The 23,243-nt window shown below is 35.5% G+C and overlaps 2 protein-coding genes across 6 annotated transcripts in view; one reads left to right on the top strand and one right to left on the bottom strand.

The window, feature by feature from the left end:
* The window catches only part of MACROD2 (mono-ADP ribosylhydrolase 2), a 1,992,468-nt gene that overhangs the window by 300,420 nt on the left and 1,668,805 nt on the right, over nucleotides 1-23,243 (top strand). The gene's annotated exons all lie outside the window — the stretch shown is intronic.
* The window catches only part of FLRT3 (fibronectin leucine rich transmembrane protein 3), a 511,751-nt gene continuing 497,266 nt past the window's right edge, over nucleotides 8,759-23,243 (bottom strand). Inside the window, exons 2-4 of one of the 3 annotated variants that reach the window (XM_078056904.1) lie at nucleotides 22,170-22,406; nucleotides 13,320-14,075; nucleotides 8,759-12,315 (exon numbers count right to left, since the gene is read on the bottom strand). In XM_078056904.1, the coding sequence (XP_077913030.1) occupies nucleotides 10,323-12,272 (1,950 nt within the window). In that variant the 5' untranslated portion in view covers nucleotides 12,273-12,315; nucleotides 13,320-14,075; nucleotides 22,170-22,406 and the 3' untranslated portion in view covers nucleotides 8,759-10,322. Of the gene's footprint in view, nucleotides 12,316-13,319; nucleotides 14,076-22,169; nucleotides 22,437-23,243 lie in introns of those variants that run through there. The other 2 variants (XM_036065767.2, XM_036065768.2) reach the window with 2 other exon arrangements.

Raw genomic sequence — 23,243 nt, 5'->3', positions numbered from 1 at the left:
AAAGATATTATAGTTGGTGGATACTTAGGTATTTTGTGCACATTTGGAAAGAAGTTACACTTAATTTCCTTCATTTGAGCATTAACTATTTCACACATGTGGTTTTGTCACAAGTAAATGTTTTCCTTTAGAAATGACTTATAAATTTATGCATTCATTGAAGAGTTAGCTTGAATCTCTTCTCTTTTTTCCTCTTATTTGTCCCCAAATGAAAATGAAGTGTTAATTGGTTTTAATGGCTCCTACTGCTACCTCTGTCTGGGATTTCTAAGGAAAGGTGAAGAATTGGAATAGAACTTGTGAAATTTGTCTGGGGAGGTGAGAAAGTTTAATGTGCTTGTGAATCAGCACACTTCTTCTAGGTACTACTATTGTATGTAACAAATATTGAAATTTAATTTTCACTCTTAGACCTAACCCTTTAAGTATATTAGTTAACATTCAAAGAGGAATTTTCTGAAGAAATATGTTAACTAAATGCCTGTACCTAGAAAAGATCAACACCTGATAAACCAGGAAATAAGAATCTCTTGTTTAAACGTGTTTATAAAACCAAAGAAAAAACCTTTCTTTCCTTCTCCCTTAAATTAAGAGCAAGGGCATGCTAATTTGGATTCACAACTAGAAGGGACTAGCCTGGATTATGCAGTTTACTGTCACACTTAAACAGAAGACTGTAGTCGCCAGAGACATGTATCTGGCTGCTATCACTCTCTTTCCCAATAAAAATGATTCCCACCAGCCTGGGCTAATTCATCTGAAACATTGTCCCTGGTGCTCATACACTGATACACTTTAGTAACTCTGTAACTTCATTTAACAAGTAGCCATCTAGATATTTGTTCTTATGCAACACAAATTTTTACTGAGATTCTGGAAAATATAAAGAAGCTTTAAAATAACAAATCTTTAAAAAAAAATTGTTACTCCTTCCACTTTTAGCAGTTGACATTCCTACTTGTTCTTTTACCACAGGGTAGCAGGGTAATATAATGAGCCTAGTTCTGTGTTGGGGAGAGCAAGAAAGGTGTGCCTTTGTTAGTATTTGCTTCTGTAAAATCAGTGCAGGGTTCAGAGGAAAATAGAAATGCAGAGAAAGTCTGTTGATCTTCCCCACTTTCCTTTTTTTTTTTTTTTTGGTCACCCTGTGTTCAAATGATAGTTCTAATATCAGATACTGGGCAAATATTTTTTCATCATCAAAGGTGAAAAGAAAATTTAGTGGGCATTTGCTAAGAGTCAGGCATGAGTTAAGTGCTGCATTTGAAATATGTAATTTATTCCTTACAATTAGAGAGGCACTATTATTATCCTATTTCACAGAAGGTGAAACTGAGGCTTAGCAAGATTGGCTAAATCGCCGAAGGCCATACCCCAAGTAAGTGGCAGAAACTGGATGCAAACCCAGATCTGTGTGATTCAAAGACAGTGCTCTTAATCATCATCTCAAGTATCAATTGTACATACAATTTAATAGAGTGTTCTAGTATATTTTATTTTACATACTTGGAGTCAGTCAGCATGTCACAAGGAAGAGAGCAACATAAAAAAGATCTGGGGTTAAGATCCTTGCCTTTGGATTTGAGTTGTTTTTTCATAGTCTTAATTTTACCATTTATATTGGTTATTGGGTGAATTGCTTAATCTGTTTGAACCTCAGTGTCTTGTGAACTGGGGAGTAAAAGGTGTAGAGTACTTAGTAAATGCTCTACATGAGTTATCATGAAGATGGTGATAATACTCCGCATTCATAGAACGGTTTACAGTTTATGAAGAGCTTTCACAAACTGATACAACCCTTTGAAGCTCATTCATCTTTTTTTCGTTCATTTAACAATTTTTTTTTTTTTTTTTTTTTTTTTTTTGAGTGTCTGCTAGGTGCCAAGAATTGTTCTACAGGTTGGAGGGATTTAGGTGAAACAGCAGGAGAAAAAAGTTCCTTGCCTTCATGGGGTTTACATTTTAATGGGGGATAGGGATAATAATACATAAGTAAAAATATTTAGCATATTAGAAGATAATAGTAACAATAAAGGGAATATTTAACTCTCAGACAGTGAATGCTGTGAGTCATGTATATAATACAGTAGTTAGAAGCATATTGTGACTCACTGAGTAGCTACATGTTTTTCCATTATGGACTTTTTAAAAACTGTAAACCAGTTATAGTTCAACTACAAACTTTTGTTTTTGAATTTGTATTGTTTTAAAACAATGAGGGGATTAATTTTAAAATTTGTTAGTACATATCACCAAAGTTCATGAAATCTCATCTAGCTAGCTCTAAGATTCTATGAACATGGAATTAAATGTAGATCTCTAATACCTTGTCTGTATACTTAACAGTATATGCTGAATTCTAATAATTCAAAGATTATTTTAAAACAAATAATTATTGAAAACCATCAAATAATCTTGGCATTTCTTTACCATAGTAGGCTAATCAGCAGTACTCATGGGTTGTGTTTCTCAAATTCATCACCAAGCCTGGCAAATAGGTGATCTGGCACTTCCATTCTGGCTCTTAGAAGACATAAAGGAATCATGAGGAGGTGTTGTAGTGAACCCAAACATTAAGATGTATCTGCCAACTATGAGTTTAAGTTTATTGAAAGCTGTAGGAAAGACAAGTGCTGTTCTCAGGGTAGCTTACAGCTATTAACTACTGACCTCCAGAAGTTATCATTTAGCATCTTGGGGCAGAGGTCTATAAGCCTTGGGGGGGAAATTCACATTTGCCCCATTAAAATGTTTTGAGATTTAATCTTAAAAATGTTTTCTAGTTGTTATCTCAGTAAAAGGAAATTGTTTTTTTTTGGACCAAGTCCTTTTTTTTTTTTTTTTTAATTAAGGAATGTTTCTGCTCACTATTTAAAGAGAATGGTTAAGAGCTCATGCTTCAGGATCAGACAGAATCCTTGTTCCACTAGCTAACTATATAACTCTAAGAAGGATTCCGTTACAGTTCCAAAATACATTTGGCATCTTTTCACCTCTGTCCTCACTACTACCATCCTGCTCCATATTACTCATTCTCCATATAATGGCTAGTGACCTTATTGCAATTGAAATTTGATAGTATAATCCACACACATCTTTCTCCTCCTTCTCCCCTGCTCCCACCTGCTAAAAACCCTCCAGTGGCTTTCTCTTTCACTAAAATGAAGTCCAGACTCCTTATCTTGGCTTTGGCCTGCAAGACCTTGCATGTTCTGATCTGGGACTGCTTCTCTGAACTCACTTCTGTCTTGCTCCCTGAGCTTGAGCCCCCTGACATTTTTTCAATCCTTAAACTCACTAAGCTGATTACCTACTTGCGACTTGAACACATCCCCTCTTCTGTGCTCAGGGCGCTCTTTACCTTATTTTTCGCATAGCTTACACTTTATCCCCAAGGTCTTAGGCTTTTCTTTACCACCCAGTCTAAATAGGGTCTCCCGTTTTGCTCATTTGTAGCATCATGTTTTTCTCTTCTGAGATACCTGTCACAACTTTTCACTTTATATTCATTTGGTTTTTGGTTAGTATCTGAGTCCCTACGTCTCCAACCATAGTCTCGGTATCTTTTTGGTTCAGTGCTGTATACCCAGCCCCAAGCACAGTTATCGAGTGGGTACTCAGTAAATCATTGTTAATGTTGAATGAATAAAATATCTCCATGACCTTTCAAAGCCTTAATTTACTCATCTGAGAAATGCAGATAGTAATTCTTCTCTGTAAAGTTACTGTGTGAATTAAATGAGATTAAATATATATAAATACTTAGCCCTGTGCTTGACAGAGTCCTCAACCAAGGGGAGGGTCTGCAGCAGCCCCAGATCAGCAGACAGTCATTAAGCCCACGGTATGGGTAAGACATTGCTAATGTTTATAGAACATATTTTATAAGATAATTTTGTTAGATTTTTGTTTTACTTAGTCTTCACTCCCCCCCCCCTTTTTATTAACATTGGTCTTCATATCTAGGAAATTTAAAATGTGGAATTCCAGCAGTGATTCCATGCTTTCTAATGGAATAGTGATATGAACTAGCCTCAGCTTTGTAATGTCACAATTATCAGAGCTGTGATGTATATTCAGAAGGGTAATTACTTTGGGTAGTAATTTCCTAGGCTACCCCCCGCCCCCGCCCTGCCCCAGCCAGCTGGCCTTGAAAAAGCACCACTGCTTTTATGTGTGCACACAATCAGTCTGTAAAATCCCGTTATCCCCAACTTCCACACCCCTGTGGCTGCATGCTTCCTTTTGAAGCCTCGCAAAAAAGGAAAAAAAAAACAAACAAAAAACCAACTTTCAGGTCAGCCCTAAAGTTCATTTCTAATCTCATTTCACCCAAATAATATAAAAATGAGATGGGGGATAGGAAGTGGGAGGGGTCCATAATGTGCTTTGCTTACCTGTTCGCCTGGGATCCTATGATACTTGTGGGAAAGATTGATAAAACTAGGAAATACTTCTTCAGTGTATATTTTGAGATAAAGTGAGATTTTATTCCGTTTTGATGTTCAAAGAATAGAGCAAGGTTAATTTGGTTATTCTAGTTCTTTTTCTTTCATCTGTTTGAAATGTCTATACTGTTTAGAACAGGAGTCTCCACCAATCTCTCATGGCCAATGTCCTTTTAACTGTGATCATCTATTGGAATCCTAAGTATAGTGCCCTCCTCTGCTCTATTTTTCTGTTTTGTGTGTCTTTCCATCTGGAAGTTTGAACTCCTTTCAGGCCTATTTTCTAACTGCTTCCCCTGGGCCCATTGTGGTCATTTACTTTTTGGATTCTAACTTCCCATGTAACTGACATTTTTCTTAGCATTCTTCTCATGACCTTGAACTAATTGACATCTGTTTCCTGAGGATGACACCTTCCAGTCACCTGTTCCATCTCTTACTGTCACTACTTGATGAAACTTTGGTAGGGGAGGGGTGTGGAATGTAGGAAGGGAGTTTCAAAAATTTTTTCTCTGTCCCTGAAAGATCACTTCCTATGTTTCTGTCACCATTATTCAAAAACCTTTCTTTTGAAGTCCTTGTTTTATATTTATGTCACCTGATCCCATCATTGTCTCCCTCTTCTTCATCTCTGGGACGTTTCCCCATCTTCCTTAGGACCTGTCTTATAAACCTTACCCTCACACCAACCCTTTCCATCTCCCTGGGTGACTTTGTACTCCTTGCTGGTGACTCTTCCAAAACTGCAGCTTCTCAGTCACATCTTTACTTCAGTCTTCTTAGACTCACAGCCAAGACTTGGACCACACCTCTCCTGCATCTCCGTTTTCTCCTATTGAATGTGCTCCCTGTCCTCATTGTAGGTTCCTATCTCTATACCCCATCTTATTTCTGAGGTCAGTCAGTATTCCTCCTGGTACTCACTTCCTTCTTATCTATCTTGATCCCTCCACCCTCCAAACTTCTTAAAGAGTAGTCTTAGTCCTTATGTCTGTTTTCTTCATCTCTTACTATCCTGTCAACATCCTAGAGGCTCTTACCTCTCTGTTGACACTGCTTTAGAATCCCCAGCAGTCCCCTCCTTTTCCATTTTAAACAGTGTCCTCTTCCAAATCTACATTCCAGACTACGTTTTGACATCCTCCTTTTTAAAATATTTGTACTTCCTTGATTTTATAATTTTCTTCTCATGATGATTTTCCTCCTTTGTGCCTTCCCTTTTTTGTTTTTTGTTTTTTTGTTTTTTTGCTTCTCTCCCTCTTCTGTCCTCACAAAACATGGGAGTTCCTGTGGCTCATCTCTTTTCCCTCCCTCTGCTCACTTCTGTTGCTGCTGTCTTCCACCCTCTCAGCTATAATAATAATAATAATATAATAATAATAATAATAATAATTCACTGAGGATCTCTCCCCAGACCCTCATTTCCCACTTCCCAATAGACATTTCCAGAGGAATAACATACAAGTATTTTAAAACCTAAGGCAATTATAGTTTATCATCTAAACTGGATCCAAACTGGGTCACTTAGAAGGTTAAAGAAGGCACAGTAAATAGCCAGTATAAATCTGTACCATGCATAGGTCACCTGTTCAAACCTAATATGTACAAAATACTCTGACATTTGTTTTCTAGTATTTTTCATCGTTAAATGTCTCACCAGCATTCTGCTTACCTGGGCTAAAAATCATTACCTTCAATGCTTATTCTTTGCTCAGTTCCTAGGAATTCTACCTTTCGTGTATCTTTGAATTACATTTTTTTTAAAACCCCATTCCACTGTTTAGGCCCTTGTTTTCTCTTGCCTGCAGTATTGCATGTCCTTCAAACTTATCTTCTTGCTCTCAGTTTCTCCTCATTCATCCTTCATTCAATATTCCTTATTTCTACAAGATGTCCCTAAAGTATACCAATTATTTATACACCTGCTCAGAAACTGTCACCAAAGTGTATCATCCAGACTTCTCACCTGGGAATTCAACACACTACATAGCCTGCCATAAAAGAACTTTTCCAGCCTTACCTCCTTTATGGACCCTGTATTTCATCAGGCCTGGTGGCCTTTCCCCAGATATCTCCAAAATCAGGTGTCCCCATTTGCCACAGAATAACCTTTGGAATTAAAGAAAAATTTAAATATCTAACTTTAATCTGGGAGATTTAAATTTAGTAGTTCTGTATTAAGGCCTGGTTATCTTTATAAAAGCCTCCCCAAGGGATTGTGACCAAAGCCAGCATTGAGAAACATTGCCCCTGTTTTCCTATCTCCATGACTTTGTTCTCCTTTTTTCTCCATGGCCAGTATCTAGTTTTCTTTTTAAATATTTTCTTATCCTTTACTACCTGGCCCTCATTTTACCTCCTTCATGAGATCTTCTTTGATCCATCCAAATAGATATAGTTATTTCTTCTATACCACAGTTGTAGCAAACTTTCATTAGATTCTGTGTTTATGCCTTACATCCTATAGACAGCATACTTCCTGAAGCCAGTGCTTCTGCTGTTTATAATGTAGAAGCCATTCTGTATAGGTCAATCGCTGTTGAGATTATATGTAGAGAACTTTGAAGTCCTTAAGAAAGTGATTGATAAGCATGAGTTATTTTTTGCTAATTTAACCAAAAGTCCCAAAGCATAAAATAACAATAGTTTTAATTCCAAGACTATGCTAAATTAAGATTTGCTAATCATGCTAAGTAGAAGAGAGGAATTAGAATTCTAAGTGCCACTACTGTTTTCAGCAGCAGATGAGTTAATATTAAAGTAAATTCAGTGGTGGATTGGTTCCTTTAACACCTACACTTCAGGTGCTTTAAAGCATGTGGGTCTCTGGATTCCTCAGGAAAACTGTCATATTGGCATGTAGCTATAAAATGTGCTTCACTCAGAAACTGTAGTTAGTAAGGCAGAGGTTTTTTTTTTTTTTTTTTTTTTTACTAGTTCTTTTGGCACAGGGGAATACTTTTAATAAATCGGCCTTGCTGAAAGATGGAGCACAGTATTGTTTTTAATAGGGAATGAGAACCTAAGTGCAGTGATATGATGCAGTTATAAGAAGCTGCATCCAAAAACAATTTTTGATTTTTGTCAAACATTCAGCAAGGGAACGATTTGTCCCTCAAAAAAAAATTTTTTTTTGGTAGCTTCCCAAATTGTATTCTTGTTAAATCTACAAGTTGTATATTCAGGATAGGATTTTTCTTTGTCCTATAATTTTCTCTGTTAGTACTTGATCAGTAAAAATTATAACCATTTAGTTTGGGATACATGCAGATGTATTTTATAATTAATTTAGTGCCCCTTAAGGTAGATATTTGTATTTTGTTATTTTATTGAAAGGATATATATTTGGATTTCATAGCAAGCCTAGGGAAATAATAAACTTTTACCCTGTCAGTGCTGTCTCTATATGCTGATATAAAACCCATTTCTGATTTGTCCCAGGTAAAATAATTAAAATGCATGTATTAGAACATACGTAAAATTTTCTGTGCTCATGAAAGATGTACTAACTGGAAAAGAGTCAATATAATCTCTTGGCTTTTGGATTTTTATAAACACAAAGGTTTATAGGGATTTTATGGAACTATCAGCCCTTTCCCTGACTTCTGCCAGCAAAAGTCAAACTTCCTTCACAAAATGTTCCCAATATTTAATGTTAATCACACGAGTCTTTGCTAAGTTAGCTAGAAAACAGTATTCTTCATAACAGGAAGTCAAAAGAGAAGGTACTGGGAAACATATGAAGATGGCAAATGAATAATGAATGAGGTTTCATGCGCAGCTGGAGATATTTGTTAGTAGACCAGTAGAAGCAGAACTATATGGCAAACCTCTGGAAACACATGGCAAACTTTTCTTGACCATAATAGTAGTAACTTCTGTTTAGTTGAACATTGTTCAGTGTCCATGCATATCATCCCCTTTCATCCTTACCACAGCCCTGTGAGGTGGGCTGAACTAATCGCTCCCATTTTATAGATAAGGAAACTAAGCTAAGAAGAGAAAGTGGTTTATTTTTAAGTACATACCTAGTAAGTGATAGATCTGAGATTCCAAATACTCTAGTGCCAACTCACACTACCAAAAAAGCTATTTTAAAAAATATTAGTTTGTCAAAGACCACCTTAGAAAGTATCAGTCAGGACAATGGCAGCAGTGTAAAAAAGACAGAAAGATCACAGCACCACTTCTGAAGTTTTCCATCTTTGGCTTGAATAAGCAAAATAAGAGTATTCTAAAAGACTGCTAGGAAATTAGTTTGTGCATGAAACACTGAACTCTTTAAAGTAAAATGATACACAAGCTCAAGATATTGCTATTTTTTTTTTATTTGTAGCCAACGTTTATTTTTATGCCTAGAAAAATACATGGGGGTGCTTAGGAATAATGTGCTGGGCAATTTGCTACTTTAGTGATAGTAACATAATCCCGAAAAAGCAAGCACGATTATTTTGTACTTTTTTCTTGTTTTATTCAGCAATAAGACCATAATTTTTCATATTTAAGGAAGTATGAAAAATTTGTCGAGTTTTAAAAGCTGAATACATGTAGCGTTGGATCAAGGCACATACAAGACTGGCCAAAGGGCGTACAATGCACTTTGGTTTTTTGTTGGAAAAAAAAAATCATGGCAACAGAAAAACGATGTGGTTTTTAAACAAGTAATAGCTCACAATTCAGTAGGAAGCTAGAAAGAAATGTTACATTACAAGTTCATTATGTAATATGTGGAAAACTGTGACAGTAATGGGCAGTATTCTTGATCATTGTGAAAGTAAATTGAACTTTTATGTACAGTGTTAAAACATTTCACATAAACCAGATCTAAATTTGATTTCTAGTATTTATTTTTCTTTTAAATTCTTCCTTATTTAAAGTACTACTTTCTCTGCATTGTTGAGGGGAATTGCTTATGGTTACACTACCTTTTTAAATACGTATGTGTTTCTTTTTTGACATCATTTATGATAAAAAACATTATAAACATTAACAATTATGTCTTTAGAATTCACTTTTCAAAAATCAGGATGGTATAGGCAAAACCAAAATGCAATTCTGGTGTCTGTGTTCATTATACTATGGAGTCTAAGTTTTCATGTTTTCCTAAGTACAAATTTCCCCCCTAACTTAGAAGCGTGCTCACATTATTGATTTTGTGAAGTCCTTTATTCTCAAAGCTTTGTTAACAGTGGTTTTAACAGACTTCACACTCCTTTATGCCAGCTAATGTATTCAGTTCAGAAGATAATGCTTACTTTCTTAAGGATATCTAATTTGCTCAGAGTAAAAATGGAGATATGCAGCAAGTTTGATATTGCCCATTACTTCACATATTTTAATTTGTTGAATACCACTGGGATAATACAAATTGAATAATTGGAACATTATTTCATAACTATTTTTTGAACTTTAATTTTTCTCATTCAGCCAGTTTTTTTTTTTTTTACATTTTATTAATACCAAAGTGAAAAATGGCCTGTGCTTATACTACAAGGATCTCATGTGAACTCAGTCCTGATTGTTCAACACAGCAAGGAAATTCACTTTCACAGTCAACAAGTCATCTTACTCAGTAGAACACAAAGTAAATGGTTTATAACTTCAATATTTGCAAGGAAAATACAGTACAAATTACTAAAAAATACTAAAATATAGAATTGTGTTCAGGCATCTCCACTACATCAATCGCAGCAGTAACCTGAAATTTGAAACTTTTAATAAAAAGTTCTTAAATATAAATTATATGGCAAATGTACAGTACATTGCTTTTTTCAGTCTCTTGTTTCCAGTGTTTTGCAGTAGAACAGGGTTCCTACCATCACCTCCCTTAGGTTTAAAAAAACCAAAACACAGTCTGCTACAAGGCCTCCAGCATCATGAGTGTGAGTGATCTGAGTCTGGAATACCACTGTCTCTGTAGCTTCGGTTACTACTGCTTTCACTGTGATTGTTTTTGTACAGATTCATTCCATTAGGAGGAAATATGGTGTGTATTACAAATTCCTCCTTTGAGATTGGTTCATTGCTTATTGGTAACATCTGAAAAGAAGTCTCCCTGATTTCCAGGATGGAGTTGTCCTTCTTAGTGCCAGCTTCCGCGTAGTCATCCTTTCTTCTCCTCCCTTTGCTGTACGCACAGTTCCTTGAGAAGAGTGATCCGTTTCTATGAACATACCAGCACACTAAAGCAAGGAGGGCGATGGTCACCAGGGCCACAGCCCCACCAATGATGGCAGCCAATGGTAAATTGGGGTTTTTGTAAGGTTCTTTCTCTTGCTCTCGATTAAGGGTGGTTGTAGGGTTGTACATTCGAAGGGGTGCAGTTTCAGTCTCAATACAAACACGGGTGTCGTCAAATAGGTAGAGGTTACTGGTTTCCATGGGAACCATGCAGACTCGATAGGGTGAATCAGGCTCCAGGGCTGTGACTAAGTATTCATTGCGTTCCCCTGTTACGATAGTTTCTGTTATAGATCCAGATGCTGGGCTATGGCCCAGTTTGAGCCAGCTGAGTCTTAAAGCAGTCATAGGTAGGACAAGTTTCCAAGAGATATGAATTGTGTCAGAGGTGACGGATTTCACAGTAATTATAATTGTTTTTCTTGTTGGGCTCCCTGTGGTTCGCTGATCTTTAGTGAGCTTGGGGTTCTTAATGTCTGGTTGTTTGGTCACTGGAGCTGGCCACTGTCCTTGAGCAGGATATACCGTGTTGGGTATTGCAGTGGTTATCTGAATGGTGCTTACAACTGCACTGTCCTTACAATCAAACAGTTCTGCATTAAGGTCCTTAATAGCCATCCCCCGAACTTTTTCTGGGGCTTGGCACATAAGCCCACGCACATTGACCTTCATAGGTAGTGATTGCAACCAGTCACGTACCCATTTCATCTTGCACCCACAATACCAGGGATTGTTGCGAAGAATCAGTTGGGTTATATTGTCTAAATCATCAAAGATACCCTGAGGTAAATTACTTAGGTTATTATTGGACATATCAAGTCGATACAGCTGCCTTAGATAAGAAAAAGCATTTGGGGGCACCCGGTTGATGTGGTTATCTTGAAGATAAAGCTTCCTCAGGTTTGTGCCTGGAAGGTTTACTGGTGCAGCAGTCAGGGAATTCCGTACCAGGGACAGTTCTGTTAAGTTGACTAGGTTGAAGAAAACTTTATCACCTAAACCATGGTTGTTCAACAGGTTTCCATCCAAAACCAGGCGTTTGAGGCTAGTGAGACCTTGAAGAGATGGTGATGAAATAGTGGATATGCGATTATCATCCAAGCGTAGTTCTTCTATAGTCCTGGGCAAACCCCAGGGGATTGTGCTAAGGTGATTACGGGACAGGAAAAGCAGTCGGAGATAGTTGCTGTCTCGGAATGCCCCCTCTTCAATGCTAACAGCAGACACCGAGTTATCATCTAAATGTAATTCTTCCAGATAGGGAATTTTGGAAAGTGAATCATAAGTGATAGTTCTTATGTTATTTTCTTGCAAATGTAACTCTTTTACATACTTTGGTAGGTTGGTAGGAAATTCATCTAAACTGTTGTGATATAGATATATTCTTTCTACTTTTAGCAAGTTTTTCAAATCTGAAGGAATTCCAGCATTATTTATTTGGTTGTTCTGAAGGTAGAGAGTTGTAGCATCCTCTGGTATTCCTGTCGGAATGGATGTCAGAAAGCGATCATTACAGTAAATGAAACCTGCATCACAGCGGCACACGGATGGGCAGGACTTAGCCATAACTGATAGAGGTGCCACCTGAAGGAACAGCCCAATTTTAGTCCCGATGAGGAAGATGCTCCAGGCTGGGCTGATCATGGTCAGCAGTGTTGAGGTCTTTGTACACGGTAGCGTCAGAGCCCTAAAATGCAGTGAGTGAAAAGAAAGGTAGAAAACAATTAGGTGAGAATACTTGAAATAGTATTCAAAATAGATGTGGAAACTAAAATGTGTATAATCACTTTTAATGTATTAATATTTTTTTTTGCATGTGTAGGGTTTATTGCTAGCTAACAATGAACATGATCATATAATCTCTTTACCTTAAATGCTTGTATTAAATTAAGGAGTATCATATCCCAAATCCATTTGATTTTGAAATGTTAAATATAATAAAAGTTTTATTGAGCATTTTTGTAATACTTGATATCAGTTCTATAGCCAGTCACTGACCAAGCTAATCAATTTTCTAATTTTTTCTTAATATTCATAATGAATTGACACATAGTAATATGATTTGTTGTATTTAAAGATAATGTTACTTTTTTTAAATTAAAATCTATTGTCTGTTTCTTAGGTAGACTGTACAGGTGTAGAAATGTGTAGTAAAAGAAAATCTATCTTCTTAGTATTCAGGAATAGTAAGTTAAATACCTCTTAAGATCCTGAATCCTAGTAAAGCCATTCATTTGTTTTCATTATTGATGTTAGTATTTTTCTTTGATTATTAATATTAAATATCATTACATGGGTATTTCTAACAAGGAAATCAGAAGGAATCTTTTTCATCTAATTTTAAGGAAGTAAAGAACACATAGTTAATACATCCAGCTAACCTAAGTGGAAAATTCCATTTCATATTAAACTATTTCTTTCTTTTGTTCCCACTTTTTTTTATATGTTTCATACTATATGACTTAATGGCTTTATGCAGACTTTTCATTATGTTCTATCTTATAATATGTTTCACAATGCATTTATCTTTCTTCAGGTTCTAATCTAGAATATGGTTCAACTTTCCCCATGGCTGGAAAGTGATAGATTTATACTGATCTATTGTGTAATATGATCTCTTCTGCACTTTACGTATTAATTAGCCTTTGTAATTTCAGGCATGAAAATAACACACTTTAATATTTTTCCTACCTTATTGAATGATGTGAATAAATTTTGCGTGAGTGAAAATCCAATGCGCATATATTATTTTCCTGGTGAGGGGCTGGGACTTATAAACTCTTGTTCAGTCCTTGGAAATGTTCTTCACTGTTTATTCAAGTAATCCTATGCCGCACACACCTCCAGATCAGGCTCGCTGTTGTCAATGAACATTCCAGCTGCAGTTCAGCATGGTGGGCAAGCTCATTAAAGTAGGGACCAGAAACAATTCAGCTTCCTGTTACTATGTAGAACACATGGCTTCCTATGCACTTTTTTTTTTTTTCTGATAGAGTTTCTGTGTGAAGGTTCCTTTTGTGTAGCTTAATTCCCTTAGTAGAAATTGCTCTCTTTGAAATTCTTATTGGCTCTTCTGTGCAATGTGGTCAGAGATAGTAACTTCAGATCCTCATGAAGAAAGCCATTCATGATGCTAAGGCCTGTATAGTAATAGGTTTTTCAGTCAGTTACCCCCCACCTTTATTCCTATCCAGGATTATCCAAGTATAAACTTTGTACAGTAGCTATATCCTGAGGTATGATTACCTGCTGTGAAATAGCTATTTCCAGCTTTTGCTTCTTGCTGCTTTCTCAGAATATCTGGTGCAGTCACGTTATAGAAGAATAGGTATTCTTTTTTAAGAAGTAAAACTTAATTCAAATATTCTTCGTAGGAAAAAAAAAAGGAAGCATACTAGATTTCCTTTACATTTCTCTTCCTTAAAATATACTGGGTCTGAGCATCTCCTGTGAAAGCAAAATAGTTTTAATGAACTATTAATAATGAACTTTAACATGATAGAGAGATTTCCTAGAAATTTAACTTCAGTTTTTCTTTAAGCAACACATCTTTTATCATAATAGTTGGTGAAAAGGGGTAAGATGACCTCTTTGTTTGTTACCTCCCAATTTTACTATATAAATAAAGTAGGAGCTAAAGCTGAGATTGTCACCAAACAGATAATTTCTACTGTTAACTGACTGTTAATGCCACTTTAAATTAAACACAGAAGCAGAGCTTCATTCAAGAACCAGTAAGTAAGTGCCTTCCATGGCTTTTGAATTCAGGTCAGGCCAATCTTAGATATAAAATTATAAAATGTTTGAAAAGAAGAAAACAAGTATATGTCAAAGAGGTGAGTAAATATGCAACAAGGATTTTTGACAGAAATGCCATGGTAACTTTTAAGAGATTTCTGACATGGTTTTACAAAGTAATACAGTCTACAATGTAAAGACTTGAAAAGAGTTTGCTTTGGAATTCTTTCTTTTGATTTGCTCAATGCCCTGTTTAAATCTTCCTGTAGGCCTTGATTTTCCCAATTGTAGAATGTGAACGTCATCACCTTCCTCCTTAGGGGTATTTCTGAGGACTAGTTGATGATCTTGAAACTCTAGTTACTCAGGTGTTCTTGGCCAAAAGGTAGCATAGATGTTCAAGTAATTATTAATTTTTCAGGAGAATACAATTTTAATTTTCTTTTGGCAAACTGAACTTGAAAAATCTGTGTTTGAAATAGAAAGGACACTATGTTAATCTATCTCCTTACAATGACCATTTGGAAAGCATATCAAAACCTGACAAGGCATTTCTCTCTAGGTTCAAACATGAACACACCAATTTCCAGTAAGTATATTTTTCATTTCTGAAAGAAGACTTACGGCTTCACCAAATAAAACCCAAAAATACCCCAGTGATTTTAATGATGACTGTTTTGCCCATTATCTAATATGCATAAAGATTTTTTGAGGGTAGAAGTGGGGAAGTGGGTAGCATCAGTATCTGTTATGCAGGGTTACCCACTCAGGGGCTTTCTGTACATGTAGGGAGCATTAAGGGTATCACGGAAATATTTGACCCTGAAATTAAGGACTACAGTAGAAGCAATTTACTTCTCCCCCAGTAATTACCTAGCCTCCAACAAGGATAGCATCTGTTCCAGAATTCAAATACTACTGAAGTGAATGTTAAATAAGGCCAAAATTTGTGTTTCTGGTTCTATTTGAAAATTCAGTGTCTTTCAGTTTGCCACCAAATACCAACACTATCATAGAATGCATTAACAGAAGGAAACTTAAAAAAAAATTACAGATCCATTTAATTTATTATTTAAGCAACTTGAAACAAAAATAGCAGTTAGCAGATGGATAAAGTAGTCTCTAGTGGATATTGCAAAGTGCCCACAGAGGAAAGTTTAAATGATTTATTGTTTAAAGTGAGGTTTTACTGTGATGCATTTAGGGCTTTGCTCATTATTGTTGAATTTCAATAGTGTATTTTCTTGAAAACTGTTGCTTTCGTGGAATGTGAAAATGAAAAACCAAGCTGTTGAAATTATAATGACAGAGTTATTTTAAAAAGTATCTGCTGTAAATATTTTCTAAGCTTGAAAATTATTCAACATTTAAAATAATGTGGTTAATTTAAGCTGAGGAAACAATTACTTTTGTTAAACTGCATTAGAAACTAATTAAAAGCTGTGATAAAAATCACTGGTGAGAACCTGCTTAAAATGTTACCAATAGTCAGGCATTTGTCATACTCCAAAGCATACTTTAAACTTAAGGAGATGAATCTGATGAATGAGGATTTAAAAACTGTTGACTCTTCCCCAAGTCAGGTCAGCCTAGAGTATGTCCAAGATGATGATCATAATGATAACTAGTGATAGAGCATGTATCTGAACTATAAATATTTTATGAAATCAAGCTCTAAGAATATGTATTGATTTTTAAGTTTTTAACCCAGAGAGAGAGAGAGAGAGAAAAAAAATCTAAATTGGTATTTATTTTTCTTGTTTTATATCTGTAAAACTGCTTCTTTTGCTCTGTTTGATATGCAAACTCACATTGCCATTAATACAATAGTGGTAATAATGTGGGATTAACAGAAAGCCTTAAATCTCATTAAATTCTTGGAAAATGTCATTCTCTTTTCCCCAAATTACATTAAAACAAAAGGCAAAAGTATCAAGCAGGTTTCTTTGGAGAGGATACTCTTTGAGAAATGAAGATTCCCTCACTACTCCCTTTATTTAAGCTCAAAACAGTTGATGTTTTTGTTTTATATCTTATGTTTTGTATCTTTTCCTTCCCTTTTATATTTTAAACTATAGTGCTAGACAGTTTTGTTTTGCATATTAAAGGGTATAATAATCTATCTAACATACGTGATCCTGCCCCTCATTCTTACACTTCCCCTTTTCTGAGCTGGCTCTACATATTCATGCACACAGAGATGTGGTAGTTGATTGTGAATGATAAAAAGAAAAATGAGCCCTACTGGTATGGACACTGTGGCCAGGTTTCCATAACATGGACGTCAGAAGCCTTTATGTCTGCATAGGCTTGAAAAGAGGCCATTACTTCTGAGCGAAAAGGAATCGATCTTTTAGAAAAATATTATTAATAGGGTAACTTGGGGAAAAACATAAATGGACCCTGGTTACTTAAAGAAATGTTTTAAAATTATTTTTTGATGGAATCATTACTAAATAGATAGCATTTAAAACTATGGCAAAAGGAACAACATAATCACCTCACTGATAAATCACATTTTTAATAAGATCTTTCTCGTCAGTTTCTTTTTAGAAACAAAAATTGTGGAGTTAAAAAAATATGCATTTATAATGTAATCATCAAGTCTGTGAAAAGCCTCCAATTTAGTTCCATGATACACCTAAGAAAGTATTAAATAGATAAGGATGCTATCATTTTGAGATATCTTAAGAAGTTTTATCGAATAGAAAACTGGCATTTACAGACAATCAAAGATTTGAGGCAATCTACATGTTTATATGATTTCTGTTACTACAATATTTTAGAGGTGGGGGTGTTTGAAATGAGAAGGTATTCTCATGTTTTCATCACTTAGATTAAGATTATATGTTGATAATATGCACTGACTTCCTAAATCCTTTATTTGCTGCCTTTGATTTAAATTGATTTTGATTTGAAATCATTGCTTATTTAAAAAAGAAACCTTAAATCGAGTACAGAGTTTTGAGATTTTCGTAAAGAGTCTTATTAATGATTTGCTTCACATAATGATATCTTAATGATGGGACCTTTTTAAAAATATTAAATCTAAAAGTAGAATTTTTAATCCAAGTTAATTGCATTATTATTTTGAATAAAACCTTGAGATTGAAGAAAACACATGCTTAATCAGATTTATCCAAGTCTTGTGAATATTTCTAGTTAAATTGGGATTTATATAATCACAATCTACAGTTTTAGAAGGTAATTTATTTATGAAGGCTTAAATTGTTGCTAGAAAGCACAAGAAAATGGTCAACCTGTGAATGCTAAGTCTTTTAATGACAAATGATATTTAAAATAAGTTACATATATGGTTAAACTGAAAAACTGAAGTACATCAGGTTAGTTGATAGTGACAGCAAAATGCTTTCTAAGCAGCCTGTCTGGTAGTTAAATTTTCCACGATCATCAGATTTCAGGAAAGTTCCAATTCTTTTGTTTAATGCCAGGCAAGCAGAAGGACCTCTAACTCCCCTCTTGAGAGTCATGAAGTCTGAAGCGTTTGCTGAGCAGCAGAGAAGCAAGTGTGCCTTTTCATACTTGGTTTTATCCCGACTATTTTCTAGCCTGAAGAAGGTTGTGTTTTATTTATGTAAAATAGGGGATAAAAGTTCCAAAGCAAGGGATTTTTACTTTCCTCTTTTGTTACTGGTTCTTTTCTCCCAATAGGTTTATGATAAATGAATCCAATTCTGCTTCATTTATACTGGCCTTTAAAGTTAAATGGAGCTTCCTTAAAACAAAAAGGCAAACTAGGATGTTATCTTTCATTGTCCTGAATGCTTCTTCCTTTTGTGGTATGTAAAGCCAGACTAAATGAATTAGAGAACCAAGACTTGTATGAATGAATGAGACATTAGTTGAGAGGGTGGTAAAGGTGAGCAGTAGAGGGCTTGGAGCAGGGAACAAGCTTTAAGTTTGCGTTGACCTTTGAGCAACTGCAGTTAAAACTATATTTTTTAAAACCACCGACATTTTCCCATTGCAAACTTTAAAGTTCCTTTTTTGGTGTTGTGAGTACAGTTTGGTTGATGTGCTTTAAATTTCTAATATTCAAGTTTCCATACATGAATACAACAATTATTTGGGTCTACTGTGTGCCAAGCACTGTGCTGGTTGGTGAGAACATCCCAAATCATAAAACACTTTGTTTTTTCATTTCAGAGTAGGGTATTATTATGTAAAGCAAATGAAGAGGAAGAAAATCGACAACACATAAACTGATCAATCCACAGTCCAGTGGCACATTTTAAAAATGGTATTTAACCAAATGTGGTCTGTGGGTTTTCTTTTCAAAGTTGCTACGGTAACTTGTGCACAGGAAAAGTGAAAGAATAAAGAACAAAAGCTGTCATTGTCTCATCAAGTGAGAGCAATTTCTCTCTCCTCTCATTTAAGGAGACTAATACCTGGAGAGAGCTTTTTATACATTCCTGACACTTAATTTTGGGTCTAGGAAAAAGATAATGCATATGCAAAACAAATGAACTTTAGCTGCTGCTGAAATCGTATTTCATTCCTTTGTGACTTAAAGTCTGTTTTCTGTGCAGTTCTTGTCAATAGTCACGACAAAATCCTAAAACCTGCTTTTCTATGCAACAGAAACATGGCTTTCAAAACTCTTTTAGTGTGATGTTTTACCAAATTTAGTGATGTTGATTTGCAGTCTGAAACTGGAAAATGCTTTCTGAAATGTATATTCCTATTTTGGCTCTTAAAAGGAAAAAGGCTTTTTTCAGAAGACATTTACAAACCATCTCCTTGGAAATTGGTTTGTTGACTTATGATAAGTTTTGAAATGGTGGAATGTTAGAGGAAGTCGAGAAACAGCCCTTTTTATGCTCTGAAGAGAAAAATGTAGTTTTGAGAATTAATATTGCTGAGAGATTTACTGTAGAGTTTTTGCCCACTGGGGGGTGGTACACTCTACCAGAACACTGCTTTCAGAAGCCGCAAGTCAGATGTTGGCTGCTGCTGGCCAGTTTTTCTCTGGTTTAATTACAACAAAGCCTCCCGTTGAGAAGAACAGTGAAGGCCTCTAGGGCAAAAGGTGGGGGGTGGGAGCGAAAGGGGAATGAAGGGAAAAGGAGGGAAGAAATTACAGCCTTTGAAAAATTACTGAATCTTATTTCCCTCATTGAGTTCATTTATGGTGGTCTTCATTGGACTTTCAACAATTATTTATAATGTTAAGTAAACTGAACAAAAATATTTAAGGAGGTTTAACTCAGAATTTTTAAGTTAACTCTGAATCTTGCCATTAATCACATTCTTTGTTATCAGCCCACCCACCTTAATAAAGGGGAGAAAAATTAAGATACACTGAAATTTTTCTTTAAATGACGAGATTTAATTTAGTGTTGGTATAACATTGGCATATCAAAAATAAAAAGCAGAAAGAAGAAACATTCATATAATATTAACATAAGGCAAGTTCTCTGCTACTGATTTTTGTAGGGTTTAAAAGTGTTCAAAATAATCCAGAAAGAGGAGGAAGCCTTAGGGTGTGTGGCCAAGAAAAGCACAGACAAATCTCTCCGCAGTGCACTTGCATGTTTAAAGCTGATAATTGTATTTTTCATCTGGAGACACTGAGTGTTCAATAGGGTCTGATGTCCCTAGGCAGGAGATGCTGAACATAATTGGAGTTTCTATTTGATTGGGCAATATAGTCTAGAGAAGAAACTGGGGTAAAGATAATTAATAGTTTGCTAACAAAGTCTGACAGCCACAAGATTTCAACCAAATTTATTTCACACTGCTTCGTTTAGCTCTGAAAAAGTTTTGATAGAATTGGAGGCTCTTTAATTAACACTTGAAAGCAAAAGAAACATACCTTCTATTTTGCTGCCACATTCAGTAATGACAAATTTTCTTACTCTTTTTCTTCTTTTTTGTAAAAACTTTATTTGCTGCCCAATTATGTATTTCATAAATGTTAATGTTTAGGAAGTGTTTAGTTGGGCATTTTGAACCTAATCATCATTGATTTAAAAGGGGGGGCAGAGAAATGAAAAGCCCAATTAATAGCTGATGGTTAGTATTGTACAAGAACAATATTAATGAATTCATTATGTTTATTCATTCTATAATATTTTTGCTGATTCCTGGATTTGATGTGTTTTGGCAGTGCTCTATTAAAAAAATTGGATATGACTTTCCTACTTAAATACATACAGTCATGTTTTTGTAACTCTTTTTTATTTCAGGCTAATAAACATATGTTTGTGTAACCAGGTGTGTATATGTTATGTACACACACATATTTGCAAACTAAGTAGCATATCTGTGATTTAATCTTCTTAGAGATTAAAACCTGGTATATTATTATTAATATTGGTAGTAATGGTAATATTATTATTTTGTGGTACTTTTCAAAGATAGATTCTTTACTCATTTCAAAAGAGATGAGTATCAATCATCTGTCACTTTGGGGCAGGCATAAATGGTTCTATCTCAAAAGAGACAAATTCATTCTTTATGTTTTATGCTAGTCAGGATATTCATATGCAGCTCGGGATAAATGAAAGGCATTGCTACAGCTGATGCACTTTTTTAGTGGCTTTATTCACATTGTTTGCTGCTAATAAAATAACATATGTGCATTTTAGAGCAGATAGATTTAAGAAAATTTAAAATAGCTATTTGTTAAAGGCATTCAAGAATTTGGTTCTATAAGTGGCAAATATCAAGGCTTTTTTTCCTTTTTAATTTTGATAGATAGATAGATAGGCAAATATCTGCCCCCAGATGTTGAAAAATATAGGCCTGTTGCACTTTTTACCTCTATGCAACCATTTTGTTTCAGACCAAATTCACTGAAGAAAAAAACATTTTTTTTTTTTTTTTTGAGAAGATACATTTAACTACTTTTTGGAAGCTCTGCTGTACAAAATCATTTCTTTCAATATAAAATTTTCTTATTGTAAGTTGCAAGTGAATGGATACTCTGCACATCCCACTTGATGAGGGCTCTACTCATTTTTTTTTTTTCCCCTGCCACCCCGAGCTCACTGCATACATCAGGCATAGCTTCCACGCTGAGCTTTGTTAGTTTTTCCGAGTAGGCTTTGCCAATTACTATGCTAGTCACATACTACATTTGCCCAAGCAGTGGATTTTGGCGTTCTCCTGGAGGGGGTGGGGGTATGGTTAGGAAGAAGTCTCCCCCTCCTCTGAGTTGAATTCACTAGTTGAGATTTGCAAGCCTGAAATGCTTGAAGCAGCTCTGGCAGGATAGCAGTGCAAGCTTTAAAATCTAGGTGTAGCTGTTAATCCTTACGGAGGCACAGAAGTCTCCAGGAGTAGCTCGGCTAGCTGTGAGCAAGATGTATGCTTTTCATGTACTGCGTACTCACGGGCTGAGGGATTATTGATTTTCTTTCACAGTTGTAAAAACAGCAATTGGTGATCATACCACACATACAGTACACACCAAGTTAGCAAGACCTTTCGCTTTCCTCTCTGTGAAAAAATCTGCCTTGTATTCTTCAGTATTTAACATTTAACTTTGCAACTTAAGGTTTTCCATAAGGCTCTTTTCAACTTGCAAATATACGAGGCAGAAAATAGCCATTAATTATTACTTTTTAATGAAAGAAGGTTTTAAGAAACTTCTTGCATGTGGCTATATCGTCAAAATTTTCCTCGCTGGCTCGCACACACATACATTGTTCTTACTGGTGACAGAACAAGCGTTCATATTTGGATGCCTCATAGTACCAAGTCATTTCTGTCTACAGAGTAAAACCAAGCAAACTTTCTGGGACAATCTTAAGGAAAAACATGGGAAACACTTACCAGGAAGACGAGAAAAAGCAATCCCATATATACTGCTGCTATAGCTGTAATTCCACTGACTGCGAATTGGAGTAATAACCCTCCCCCTCTCCCAAGCTCCGCGTCCAGTCCACACAAAGCCAACAGCAGCTGCAGTTAGAGCTTGTCCTGCTTCAGATCACTCCTACACTGAGGAGTGAGTGAGGGAGAGCATTCCAGTTTACTGCACACAGCCCACCTCCAAGTCTGAAGTTAAAGCTTCACCTCGCAGTGGTTGAAGAAGGGGGTGATGTCATAGATGGGCAGGACTTAGCCGAGCTCTTGTTCAGTGAGGTAACTGGATGATCAGACAGATGAGCTTTGCAAACGCTAGAGGGAGTGAGAGAAGCCAAAATGAGGCGCTCACCCTGCCAAAGCTGGGATGCCATTTGGTTTGTAGGCAGCCTTTTGGAATTTCAACATTTTCTAAAGTTTAATACAACAAGGTAGTGGTAGCAAGCTTATAAAAAAAAAAAAAAAGAGCATGTTAGAAGGATATTTATAAGAGTACAGTAGAAAAACACAGGTTCTTTTTATTTTTAAGCTATATGTATTAAAAAGAAGTTAACCAAAAATCCTATTATTTTCATTATTGACTAGTTCCAATAGCATTGTAATTTTGAAGGCTAGTAACTCCAATTGTGAGTAATTATTCGACAAATGAGTAGAAGGCAGGTTCACATAAAACTGAGGTATTTAAGGGAAGGGGAACAAGAATGACAAAAGGTAAAGATCCTTGAAGTAACCAGTTCTTTTTCCTAGAGGTAATGAGTAACTTATTCTATGTATGTTTCAGGAAATGAAAGTATTTTTCACAGACTTCCACTATTTGTCCATCTCTTTTGAACTTGGTAGATATTAAATGTTCTCCTATTTAGGGAGCCCTCCCTAAATATGAAAAGTTGTAGAAAAATTAAATAGATTCTTTTCCTTTCTGGTATATTTTTGCTGCTCTAAATATGGATTAAGATATAAACATCTTAAGAAAAAACCTTTCGTGGGTGGTTTTGCTTTTGTTAAAATAATTTTATTTTAATTTTGGTACATGAATAAACA

This window comes from Halichoerus grypus, chromosome 10, assembly GCF_964656455.1.
Source record: "Halichoerus grypus chromosome 10, mHalGry1.hap1.1, whole genome shotgun sequence".
In the NCBI taxonomy this organism is placed as follows: Eukaryota; Metazoa; Chordata; class Mammalia; order Carnivora; family Phocidae; genus Halichoerus; species Halichoerus grypus.
The sequence above is the reverse complement of the archived record's forward strand: the minus strand, read 5'-3'. Positions and strand labels throughout refer to the sequence as shown.